This window comes from Dendrobates tinctorius, unplaced genomic scaffold, assembly GCF_039654945.1.
Source record: "Dendrobates tinctorius isolate UK_male_01 unplaced genomic scaffold, ASM3965494v1 ptg000070l, whole genome shotgun sequence".
NCBI classification, from domain to species: domain Eukaryota; kingdom Metazoa; phylum Chordata; class Amphibia; order Anura; family Dendrobatidae; genus Dendrobates; species Dendrobates tinctorius.
In genome coordinates this window covers 61,815,870-61,829,731 of record NW_027361738.1, presented here as the reverse complement: position 1 = coordinate 61,829,731, position 13,862 = coordinate 61,815,870, and the positions used below count along the sequence as shown (strand labels likewise).

The following is a 13,862-nucleotide window of genomic DNA, read 5'->3' as shown; positions in this document are numbered from 1 at the left end:
TTGCAAAAACACCAGCGATAAAATACCTTGATTATTTTCACAAAAGAAAAGCCTGTATGCCCAGAAAACGTCCGGGGTAAAAAAAAAAAACCCGAAAAAATATGAATTTAGAGGACAGAATAAATAATAATAAAAATGTAAGGAACAATAAAACATAGGAGATCGATTCTCCAACGTCTAATGGATTTTCCATGAATGGTTCAGGGGTATTGTTTCTATACTAATTATTTGGTAATCTTACCCAGGTCTTTCACATAAGTTTTATAATAAGATGTGCCAAAAAGAAAAGTACATATTCTTGCTGCTGTGTCATATTCCTTGGTGTATGAAGCATAAAAAAATAAAAATCCCAAAACTGTCTAATAAACCCTCACATTTTACCTTAATAAGCTACAGAAAAATCACCACACATGGTTGGGATAGGAATAATTTTATCTATAAAATCAAACATTTTACAACCCTCTAAAGACATAATAGGGATTACGGTATATTAAAAATCAACATTGGATTGGTTACTATGGATAACCCAAACGTTGGATCTAGAACTACTAGAACACAAAATGGATAACTAGTCGTCGTGAATTTTTTCACCCACCAGTCGAACTGTATGTCTTGTGCCTTAAATAGGACCAGTCACCAAATTTTTCATGTAGAACTGGAAACGCAAAGTAATTGTGGCCACAGATCGGAATAAAAAGTTTTTGTTTTTTTTGTTTTTCATCTCTCTGATTTCTAATATATCTGCAACACAGTATTGGCAGATAATGAGTTAACTCAGAAGTCCTAGAGGGTGTTATTTGTTAATTTTCACTAGGGTTATGAATTTCATTGAGTAGGCTATCATATTCTGCTTATCTGGTTGGGATCAAGTAGAAGTACAGTAAAGACTGACAAGCATGCTTTACTATTGTGGTAGATCGGCTCACTCGGCGGCATACGGAGGAAGACTCAGGAACGCTGTCTCTTTAAACCTCTCACTGGTTTATTAAGAATACTGCATAAACCAGTGCAGAGATGGCAAAAAAACAAACATGGCCTTTCTGGCGTAAGGAAAAAACAAAAACATAATACAAAGCACAGACCTTGTGGTTGAAGGACAGGATTAGCAAAACACTTGGTTCAGCTTAGCACAAAGCACAAACACCTTTGTGGAGTTAGCCTCTCCAGACACACTGAATAGTGAGCGCCTCCGAGGGCCAGCTATTTAAATCCCAAGCCACACCCTGGGGTGGAGATATCGTGAACAACCTCCCACCTGCTCTATGGTTGTTCACAAAAACCCAGCCCCTTTTAAAATGGCTGCTTAACCCCTCTCAACAAATTGTGTGTTGGAGCAAAACTTCTGGGCTTCACATCACTGAAGCTAACAGCCTCAGTGAAATACATCTCCCCTCTAGTACTTTGCCAGTGACTGTCACTCTTTGCATCAGTGCAAATGTATATTTAATTCCATTTTATTATTTGTATGGGATGAATACAGTAGCATTGTGCATCCTGAGCTACCTGGTACATATATAAAATGCCAAAGATAAAACAGACTAACACATGTGTATTGCCATGGATCATGGTAAATGTATATTCTAAAATAGATTAACATAACATGTGTATTGACATGGATAAGGTAATTATATAAACAACTCATGGTCTATGGGTAGAATTATTAATTTGATTATGTAGTCTATCACCAGATAATGTGGTTGGGATCTATGGCATTAATCCTGAGCTTACAAATTGAGCTCTTAGGGCTGGAGAAGCAGTGAGTGGGGGAAGGCACAGTAGAGCTGAGAGGAGGAGAGCTGATATAAGGGTTTGCAATGTGACAGAACTAGACACTGATTCTATCTGAAAGGTGTGAGTCATCTGTGCTCTACAGCCAGCACTTTATAATCATGCAGGAGGTTAGACCAAGAGATCATAACCGTATCCTTACATCTCACACATTGAAAAATCTAAGCTATGATGGGGGGGTATTCTTTTTCTTCTGTGTTGCTGCCTGCCTGTGATTGGTCAACTCAAACAGGGAGAAGTAGTACACGCCCCAAAGAAAACTAATTAATAACACCCATTTGGACTGAAAGGAAAAAAACGTTATCCCATTATGTGTCATCACTTTGACTGTCAATATCAGTGCAAAGGGGAGACAAAATTAAAAAAAAAAAAAATGATCTATTAATCTCTGCATTCAACTATTACATGGTGCGTCCAGTTCAACAAGGAAAACATGGTGAAAGGTCCTCTTTGATCTGTCCAAAGTTTTAAAAAAACAACTTGGAATCAAAAATATCAATAAAATAATATAAACTACACCTGATTAATAAAAAAAAGATATAATGGGCAATGTTAAGAAAAACAATATAAAGGTAAGGGACAGAACTCGGACAATTTTGCTTTTGTTCCTTTGTTTTTTTTCATCCTCTTCTTCCAAGATTCCAGAATTCGACCTTTTCTTCCTTTTGACTCTGCAAAAACTCTTACTGTTTCTCTTATTCATTCTCGTCTCGACTATTATAACTCTCTTCTAATCAGTCTCCCCCTTACCAAACTCTCCCCTCTCCAATCTGTTTTGAATGCTGCAGCCAGGATCATATTCCTCACCAATCGTTACACCGATGCCTCTACCTTGTGCCATTCATTACACTGGCTACCCATCCACTCCAGAATTCAGTATAAACTTATTATCCTCACCCACAAAGCCCTCCCATGGCTCAGCACCACCCTACATCTCCACCATTGTTTCACTATACCACCCTACCCGCGCCCTCCGTTCTGCTGATGACCTGAGGTTAGCATCCTCAATAATCAGAACCTCCCACTCCAGTCTCCAAGACTTTACATGTGCTGCGCCAATTCTTTAGAATGCACTTCCAAGGTCAATACAATTAGTCTCCAATCCCCACAATTTTAAGCGTGCCCTGAAAACGCATTTATTCAGACTGGCCTATCGCCTCAACACATTAACCTAATCTATCCCTGTGTGACACAGCCAAAAGGTTTACCATAACCAGGTTCCCCGCATCATGTTCCCACATGCTTTATGCATCCATTAGCCCTCTGCGTCTGTACTGTTACACACTTAACATTATGGCTGGTCCATACAATCAGGGCAACCGCTACCAGCCACCTTTCATGTCTACCTCTTTCCTCATATACTGTAAGCTTGCGAGCAGGGCCCTCATTCCTCTTGGTATCTGTTATGATCTATGTGATTATTGTTATGCTGTAATGTCTATTGTCTGTACAAATCCCCCCTGAAATGTAAAGTGCTGCGGGATATGTCGGCGCTATAGAAATAAAATTTATTATTATTCCAAGAGTCACAACATTTTTTTTTGTGTGTGTGTGTGAAAAGTTGTAGCTTTGAATGACACCATTCATTTTACCTTAAACAGGTAGGAAAAAACTGAAAAAATTTCAAAAGGCGGAAAAAAAAAAGTGAATCTGCAATGGTTTTTGGCGGTCTACTTTTTATGGCATTCATTACACGGTAAAAGAATAAAAAAAGACCAGGTAACACGATTCTCAGAGTCAGTATAATTACGGAAATATCAAACTTGCACAGATTGTTTTTTATGTAGGTGGTAATTTTTTTTTTTTTTAAGATTGTAAAAAAAAAAAAAAAAAAAAAAAAGTCTCTGTAGCCATTTTCTGAGAACCATAGCGTTTTTACTATTCCAGTAAGAGTGGAGTAAAGGCTTATATTTTGTGTGGCGACTGGACATCAATTATACCATAAGATGTTTCGATCGCTTTATATTGAATTTTTTTACGTAGCTGTGGAGCCCAAAAAAAACCCCGCAGTTTTCTTTACGGTGGAAACAGTCCGGGTTAATTCATGTTATATTTTCACAGAAATCTTACAGACGTGGCGAATCCAGATGTGCTTATTTTTTAAATTGTTTTAAATGTAGAAAAACGAGGTGTTTAAAAATGTTTATTTTTTTTTTTACTTTTTTTATTGTATTTGTTTTGTTCAAAAAAAAAGATACATAAACCGGCAGTCATTTCACCGAATATAATATATACTGCAATAGAAAAACATGGCAGTATACTTTATATAGTATAAATTGTGGTCCTTTATGAAGGTCAGTCTATAGCAGAGCTTTACAGGAGGACCAAGATGGCTGGGACGGAGGCCGTCAGCATCTATCAACAGCAAGCAGTGGAGTGGTCGTTCATATATTATTTTTATCAATGATGCACTGTTTGGGAGTATATAAAGTACTACCATACTGTATATACTAGAGTATAAGCAGAGTTCTTCAGTACGTTTTTTTGTGCTGAAAACCCCCCCCCCCTCAGCTTATATGGAGTCAATGTCCCAGAAGATGGAGAGGGAGCGGCAGCGGCAAAGCAGTGGGTCGCAGGAGGAAGGAGCCGGCTGCTGCGGCTAACTCCTGTGCCCGCTGTTAAAGAGAAATGAATATTCACTGAGCTGGCACCGTTCGCTGGCAGTGAATATTCATTTCTCTGTAATAGCGTGCACAGTGTCAGCCGCAGCAGCCGGCTTCCTGCAGTGGCCGGGTGGTCACGGGTACCGGCTACTTAAGAGAAATAAATATCCATCTCTCTCCACGCCCAAACACATGGAGCACAAGTGAATATTCAATCCCTTTAGTAGCAGGGACACGTTATCGCTCGACCGCTGCAGCTGCTGGCACCGGAACAAAATGCTGCAAGGGACTGAAGGGATGGTAAGCAGGATTTTTTTTATGCTTTTCTGATGGGGGCCATACATGCCAGGATGAGGAAGCATGCATACCAGGATAGGGATGAGGAACTATGCATACCAGGATGGGGATGAGGGTGCCATGCATACCAGGATGGGGATGAGGGTGCCATGCTTTCAAGAATAGGGATGGGATGGCCATGCATACAAGGATGGGTGTGAAAAGGCCATACATACAAGGATGGGGAAGAGGGGGCCATGCATACCAGGATAGGGATGAGGAACCATGCATAGCAGAATGGAGAAGAGGAGCCATGCATACCAGGATAGGGATAAGGGTACAATGCATACCTGGCTTATACTAGAGTCAATACGTTTTCCCAGTTTTTCATGGCAAAATTAGGTGCCTCGGCTTATATGGTATTTAAATAATAAGGAAGGAAATATAATACTGCTCACTATTTTTTTTTTTTAATTAAAAACATGTTTCATTCCTCCTTATATTTGTTGAGGACATTTTCTTTCAAGCACATTAGTATTTTATTGATAGCAAGTTAAAGGGGTAGTCAAGGAATAAAATATTGATGACCTATATGTAGGTTAGTGTAGCTCCAGACTCTCTGCCTGCAGTCCCTCCCTCTCTGCAGAGACATTAGCATACTCACCGCCAAGGCTCCTGTCCTGCTCCTTCCGAGTCTGCTGCTGCCCGGGTTGCATACACTCCTACCAGATCTTCAGGCACTGTGCTTAGAGCGCGCATGCACACTACCTCTTTGTTAAAGAGGTCACCCGCGTTCCTCTAAAGTGTCCCCCAGCCAATAGCTGGAGGTCACTCACTATTTAAACCACCTCCTCCAACATGGGGGTGCCTATGCAAAGTTGCGAGTTAGTTTCTAACATGCTTGTCAGTTCTCGGATCCTTGTACTTGTATCAGAGTCAGCTGCACCCACCAGTGCTCACCTCAATGGCAGCAGAGCCAGCTGCACCCGCCATTGCTCACCTGAACGGCAGCAGAGCCAGCTGCACCCGCCAGTGCTCACCTCAACGGCAGCAGAGCCAGCTGCACCCGCCAGTGCTCACCTCAACGGCAGCAGAGCCAGCTGCAGCAGCCAGTGCTCACCTCAACGGCAGCAGAGCCAGCTGCACCCGCCAGTGCTCACCTGAACGGCAGCAGAGCCAGCTGCACCCGCCAGTGCTCACCTCAACAGCAGCAGAGCCAGCTGCAGCAGCCAGTGCTCACCTCAACGGTAGCAGAGCCAGCTGCACCCGCCAGTGCTCACCTCAACGGCAGCAGAGCCAGCTGCACCCGCCAGTGCTCACCTCAACGGCAGCAGAGCCAGCTGCACCCGCCAGTGCTCACCTCAACGGCAGCAGAGCCAGCTGCACCCGCCAGTGCTCACCTCAACGGCAGCAGAGCCAGCTGCACCCGCCAGTGCTCACCTCAACGGCAGCTGAGTCAGCTGCACCTGCCAGTCCTCACCTCAATGGCAGCAGAGTCAGCTGCAGCCACCAGTGCTCACCTCAATGGCAGTAGAGCCAGCTGCACCCACCACTGCTCCCCTCAACAGGAGCTGAGCCAGCTGCACCCGAGCCACAGTGATCACCTCAACAGCAGCTGAGCCGGTTGCATCTGTCAGTGCTCATCTGTCCTTTAAGACTGTCCTGTCTGCACCTGCGGTGGTTACTGTCATCTTTTCCCTCTGTCGGCATCTGTTGGACATTACCCAGGGCCATTCCAGCTATCCACTCTTAGGGGTCAGCCGCCATCTACCCAAGGTCAGTCCTGGAGTAGCACCTATATCGCCTCCCTTGTCTCTCCACGGACTGCGGTGTCGTTAGCGGCTACATGTCTGTGGTTGGATTGGGTGAGGCTCCTAGTCACGCCCCTCCAGGTCTTACTTGGGCTTTGGCACAGTGGTTCCCCCACCCAACCCGTTACAGATCAATTCGAGATAAGTGGAATACAAAAGGCACAGCAGCATCTACACAATGTACAGGCTTCCGCACATCACTAACATCTGGCCGCTGCCAAGGCAGATTACAGCTGATCAGCCTACTGCAGGGCTTGCGTCACATCTCACGCAAGCCCAGGGAGAGTGGGCACTATAACAGCACCTGCACCGGAGGAGATTATGGCTGCTATTATTTTACATGGAGGAACTATTGTGACAAGGGGTTGTCCTAATAGTAGACAACCCCTTAAATAGTATATTCGAAAGGGGTGCATACAATACTAACTTTCCATCTTAAAATTTTCCTGGCGGAAAATCAACAATGTATTACAGTAACAGAAAAGTGGATGAGAGTTTACCACATTTAATTTGCACAGACAAAAAAACCCAGATGTAGAATCTGTGCAAAATCTGATGTTAAATCAGCTGCACGTCAACTTATGTTGCAGATTTTTAATTGCGGATGTCACCCTTTTTTGATTACTAATCCTGCTGCACTACAGACTTTCTGTGCTCTGGTTCCTGGACATCTAATGGGCGAGTTGACTTTTTTCTCTTATTTCTTTATCACCCATTGAATAAGGAAAAATAGTGCAAATCTGAAGCTAAATCTGCAACACAGTTAGTAGCATGCACATTCTGCAGAGGTTTTGTAGGAGTGACCCTGAAAGTAAATCTGTATTAGTAACACAATAAGTTTCCAGTAAGTGTTTCGTCTGGTGCAGTGATCGTAAAGGATGTCTCAAAGACTTGGGGATAAATGTCTTAAAAGCTACTTTGAGCGTGAGGACCTATAAATATCCTTATGTGACCCTTCCTAAACTTCTGTTTACACACTGTGGAGTGTCAATGTATAATTTAGGGGTTACAGTCCATCAACCGTATATGTTCTGGGATGGATGAAGTAAAGAGGTGCATTTATTTATTCTCTCCCCTCCCTCTTAAGAGTACATAGAGTTCTTTGAGAAGAAATGTTTCAGATAAATAATCCTTTTCCTTCCATTCCGGCCCAGTGGACAGTCCGCAGGTGTAGCATGTCCTCACCTTGAGATTTGGTTTTGACAACAGCTTCAACAATTCTCTAATCTCGGTGTTCAGCGGCCGGGTCTGCAGTTCTTCAGCCAGCTGTGAAAGAGACAAAATTGACACCGTGAGCATGAGCTGAGCATTGCTTCACCCAGGGCGTCAGTGACAACCGAGAATCTATCTTGTTTGAGGTTATTGCTTTCCAGTGTGCTCAATACAGAAGCCAGCGTGAACAAAAACAGACTATTAATCACCGGTCCTGTGCCGTGGGCCTCGGCGGACATGATTCCAGCCAGTTCTTTCAGTTGAGTTAAACTCAAGTAATCGTATCTGGCAACGGGAGCAGTCAGATCATATTTTGATTTATGGCTACGGGGGCAAAGTTGCGCACTTCATTTAGAGGAATGGCTCTTTGCGTGCAGACAAAGACCTGCTTGTAAAAACTGATGGATCAAACATTGACACTGTCCAAGTAAAAAAAAAAAAAAAAAGCTGCTTGTGAACGAGGTGGTAGAACCGACATCACTTCCAATATCTCATAGAAGATGTGCTGTTTAGAAAGGAGAAAAATATATACAGTAGTGGCCCTTAGTGAGCACTGTGTAATGCCTATGCGTTAATTAAGTTTCCAAACACACGGGAGTACTTGTCTACGGGCAGAACATGATCAATCACAACCCACATCACCAAGGTACTAATCAGCGATCGCCCATTCTACGAGCGGGGGATTTTAGTTTGGCATTGTAGCCTAATGTAGCAAAACTCAGTAATAGGTCAACATTGATTTCTATGATTGCTACCTCCAAAAAGGTGGCACTAGAGACCCTGTTGCCCTCTGCTGTGGAGAGACTATTTGTATGCGACATGTACAGTTGTGGCCAAAAGTATTGACACCCCTGCAATTCTGTCAGATAATACTCAGTTTCTTCCTGAAAATGATTGCAAACACAAATTCTTTGGTATTATCTTCATTTAATTTGTTTTAAATGAAAAAACACAAAAAGAGAATGAAGCAAAAAGCAAAACATTGATCATTTCACACAAAACTCCAAAAATGGGCCAGACAAAAGTATTGGCACCCTCAGCCTAATACTTGGTTGCACAACCTTTAGCCAAAATAACTGCGACCAACCACTTCCGGTAACCATCAATGAGTTTCTTACAATGCTCTGCTAGAATTCTAAACGATTCTTCTTTGGCAAACTGCTCCAGGTCCCTGATATTTGAAGGGTGCCTTCTCCAAACTGCCATTTTTAGATCTCTCCACAGGTGTTCTATGGGATTCAGGTCTAGACTCATTGCTGGCCACCTTAGAAGTCTCCAGTGCTTTCTCTCAAACCATTTTCTAGTGCTTTTTGAAGTGTGTTTTGGGTCATTGTCCTGCTGGAAGACCCATGACCTCTGAGGGAGACCCAGCTTTCTCACACTGGGCCCTACATTATGCTGCAAAATTTGTTGGTAGTTTTCAGACTTCATAATGCCATGCACACGGTCAAGCAGTCCAGTGCCAGAGGCAGCAAAGCAACCCCAAAACATCAGGGAACCTCCGCCATGTTTGACTGTAGGGACCGCGTTCTATTCTTTGAATGCCTCTTTTTTTTCTCCTGTAAACGCTATGTTGATGCCTTTGCCCAAAAAGCTCTACTTTTGTCTCATCTGACCAGAGAACATTCTTCCAAAACGTTTTAGGCTTTTTCAGGTAAGTTTTGGCAAACTTCAGCCTGGCTTTTTTATGTCTCGGGGTAAGTAGGGTCTTCCTGGGTCTCCTACCATACAGTCCCTTTTCATTCAGACGCCGACGGATAGTACGGGTTGACACTGCAGTACCCTCGGACTGCAGGGCAGCTTGAACTTGTTTGGATGTTAGTCGAGGTTCTTTATTCAACATCCGCACAATCTTGCGTTGAAATCTCTTGTCAATTTTTCTTTTCCGTCCACATCTAGGGAGGTTAGCCACAGTGCCATGGGCTTTAAACTTCTTGATGACACTGCGCACGGTAGACACAGGAACATTCTGGTCTTTGGAGATGGACTTGTAGCCTTGAGATTGCTCATGCTTCCTCACAATTTGGTTTCTCAAGTCCTCAGACAGTTCTTTGGTCTTCTTTCTTTTCTCCATGCTCAATGTGGTACACACAAGGACACAGGACAGAGGTTGAGTCAACTTTAATCCATGTCAACTGACTGCAAGTGTGATTTAGTTATTGCCAACACCTGTTAGGTGCCACAGGTAAGTTACAGGTGCTGTTAGTTACACAAATTAGAGAAGCATCACATGATTTTTCGAACAGTGCCAATACTTTTGTCCATCCTCTTTTTTATGTTTGGTGTGGAATTATATACAATTTGGCTTTAGGACAATTCTTTTTGTGTTTTTTCATTTAAGACAAATTAAATGAAGATAATAATACCAAAGAATTTGTGTTTGCAATCATTTTCAGGAAGAAACTGAGTATTATCTGACAGAATTGCAGGTGTGTCAATACTTTTGGCCACAACTGTTAAATGAAGCATTAAATGTGACAAATTGATATACGTACAATGGTATAAGACTGGGATTTTTTCAGCCTCAGTCCATCCTAAACATCGGAATGGTTTAAGAAATCCCATAAAGGAAAGGGTTTTTTATTTTTTTTCTAGATTCCTGGCGAGGTTTACAAACCACATGTTACTGTAACCTCCTTAATACCTGTGAAGGCCATAGATAAAATAATTCATGCCTGCACGTTGTTAACATAATGTCCTGGCAACGTACACTAAGCACATTCATCCACTCAGACATCATTTGTTATAATGAAGAAAGCTGTCCACCCTTCTTGGAGGCAGATAAATGATTATTGGGAAGCCGTTACCCTGTTTCCAACACTGGTGCTGAAGTCGAGATCGATATGGGCAATGTCAGGTTGCATTATTTTATTTTTAAGGAAAGTGGAATCACAAAAATAGGATTTTCTATTTAGTTGTTTGACACAAATTATATTAAATAAAAAAAAAAAAGGCAGTAAATATTCGAGAAACATACATTCTCAAATATACATACGAGTCTAATCCCATATCCTTTGGGCCATAGTCATTACAAGGGTTGGACACTTTAGGCTCTTCTGTGAGTCATGGCTCATGACCATTTGTGAATTCCACCTGCACCTGATCCACGAGCCCACAGATCATGCTGGACGGGAGTGCGGTGGCCAAAACTGCAGAATCAGCGAAGATATGCAAGTGGGTGGTATATTTTCCTTCACCCCACATTGGAGTCCATATACATGGCCAACCACTTCAAAGAGGAGATACACAATGCATTACCGTACAGAAGGTTCCACTGCTTGGGACCTCCTTCTGAGCCACAGAGGAGACTCACTTAGTTCAAGCAGCTCTTGTATTACAAGTACAGCCATTTCCCTGAATGGCTGCAATACAATATGTCAATCGCCCTACAGTAGCGGCTTCACCCTGCAAAGCAATTTTCCTGGAGTATCTGGAGGCCGATCAGCTAATTACCTCTGGAGTTGCATTCTGAAAGGGGTTATGTCGGTCCTAAAACTAACAGTCTACACTAGTTCTCCATTTCTTAAAAAAAATGCAAGTGTTTTACCAAGACCTAAAGTCAATACCCATCGAATCCCCACCAATCTCAAGAACAGCGCTTTGGAGACCTTATAATAACTGTCAAATTGGCAGTCTGGTATCGCAACTCCTTCCCATTCGAACAAGAGAAAATGAGGAGAGTCCGCTCACTCAGTGATCCGGAGGCATCGAACAATTACTGCTGCAACAAGTGAGAATAATTAAAAGAGGTGAATCCAGCTTCCAGGGGTATTTATATAAAATCCAAAATATTTGATTTAAAAAAGGATTAAAGTTTATGAAAGCAGACCCATTTCAGATGCACTGCAATGACTAAAGATAGTTGCGTCTGAAACCCGTCTGCTTTTATAACTGTGATGTAGTTGTGACAATTTTAATCCTTTTTCTAATAAAAATATTTTGGATTTTTATATGGACGTTCCCGGAAGCTGGATTCACCTCTTCTCATCCTTCCCATACTAGCCCATTGGCTGAGCTACAGTAGCAGACACATAGATTGACGTGGCCCTATCTCTGGGGAGGAAAAACAAACCCGAATTCTAACCATGCACAGCCCTATGTACCTCAAAAGGGTTTTTTTTATGGCTCTATGCAAATAAGCAGTAATATGCCCATGGCCATGAGCTCTTTAGACTATAGGAAAGGTAGAAAAACACAATATAATGAAGTATCACTGTAGTGTATGAACTTCTGCAGATGAGGGGAATAAGAAATGTGATGATAGCAATGCTGCTCAGAAGCTGAAAGTACAAGCTGCGATGCATAAATTGGACATTTCCTCGGGTTCCGTGTTGCCATTGGGATCCCACATGTATCTTAACTAAGTTTTTCAACAATTTCGACTCTGCACAGGAAAAAACCTCACACAAGAAAAACATCATAAGGGTTGAGATGAAACCACAAGCAGGACCGCAAGTGGAACAGAACTATAAATTTACTTGATTGTGGATTAGTTAGGATGGTTAAAATCCAAAGGCTTGTATCTTAGTCTCCAGTATCGGAGCAGGAATGGTGTTACCCGCCAGAAGAATTACATTCCGAGGACATCTTTTCGGAATGTGCGACGTACATCAACCCTTTGCCTGCTATTTGTGCAGTACTTGGCTGCACCGGTGGAGCTAACTTTTACCCATTTGCTGCACATGGGGTTAAGACTACCATAAAACAAAAATGTCAGTGGTTATGGTCTTACTATAGGAACACTGATTTCCATGCTTGCGACCAGCAGTTCTGACCCAAGCCAATTTGTGTTCAGAATCCTATGTCTTCAGCACTTTTTAATGTTGGTTTAAGAACATGTAACAGAAGATGTGCAAACTCGCCATCTGGGAGAAGGGGTTTTGCTTTAGCAATGTTTTATGTTCACTAATGTACATAATGTTTTGCTTCTTAATCTACTGCTGGATAGTCACCACTGCGCTAAAATGCAGCCAAATCCCTGCCAAGAAGTGGAAATCGAGATTGTAAATGGATTCCAAAATGCTCAGCGCTCTAAAGAATTATTCAGTCTTGAGACACCTAAGTATTCTTAAGAGGTTTGGATGTACGGTGGATTAGATAAGACCGAGAGCCAAGGAGATATCCCATGCACTTAACGAGTAAGTGAAGTCCCAATGTGACATTAACATATCTGAGGTTGTGTAGCACAGAGCCGACTGATGCCTAGAAAGGGGTGCACTCAGGGCTAACTATAAGATGATGATACACAACCAAATCTGGCCTGGAACTATAAATATCAAAAAGCGTCCGGACCACCAGGGACTATACTGGGTGAAGAAGTCAAGACCCTAAAGAAACATTAGTGACGACAGAGCAGCTGATTCTCAATGCCAACTTTTAAAGGGAGTTAAAAAAAAAGGAGCAAACTACAAGAAAAGATGGGATCTAATGAAAAACATGCAAAAAATACTGAAAACTAAACAGGTGCAAATGCACTACTGAATGGGTGCCAAAATGTCTTCAAAATTTGAGAACTGATAAAGGGTATTTTGTCCACTGTTTTAGGATCCTCCCACAATTCTATATTATCTGGCCTGCAAGGCTTACTACACTGGTTAATTGAAATTTCTCCTATATGATTATAATGTCAAAATTGCAAACGTGGCGGTCGCAGAATGGAGATGTCTCTGTAAATAATGTTGTAGATCTATGGGTCACGCTACATAATGTTAGGTAACAATCCCAAAATGGCCATCTATAACATATACAGTGTGTGTGTGTATATATACACTCACTGGCCACTTTATTAGGTACACCTGTCCAACTGTGTGTTAAGACTTAATTTCTAATCAGCCAATCACATGGCGGCAACTCAGTGCATTTAGGCATGTAGACATGGTCAAGACAATCTCCTGCAGTTCAAACCGAGCATCAGTATGGGGAAGAAAGGTGATTTGAGTGCCTTTGAACGTGGCATGATTGTTGGTGCCAGAAGGGCTGGTCTGAGTATTTCAGAAACTGCTGATCTACTGGGATTTTCACGCACAACCATCTCTAGGGTTTACAGAGAATGGTCCGAAAAAGAAAAAAAATCCAGTGAGCGGCAGTTCTGTGGCCGGAAATGCCTTGTTGATGCCAGAGGTCAGAGGAGAATGGGCAGACTGGTTCGAGCTGATAGAAAGGCAACAGTGAC

The 13,862-nt window shown here is 42.4% G+C and overlaps 1 protein-coding gene across 6 annotated transcripts in view; it reads right to left on the bottom strand.

Annotated features, from left to right (window-relative positions):
* MPP7 (MAGUK p55 scaffold protein 7) overlaps positions 1 to 13,862 on the bottom strand; it is a 434,998-nt gene that overhangs the window by 168,971 nt on the left and 252,165 nt on the right. For all 6 annotated transcript variants that reach the window (XM_073581723.1, XM_073581726.1, XM_073581725.1 and 3 more), the window contains one exon: positions 7,664 to 7,744. In XM_073581723.1, coding sequence (XP_073437824.1) covers positions 7,664 to 7,744 — 81 coding nt within the window. The remainder of the gene's footprint in view (positions 1 to 7,663; positions 7,745 to 13,862) is intronic.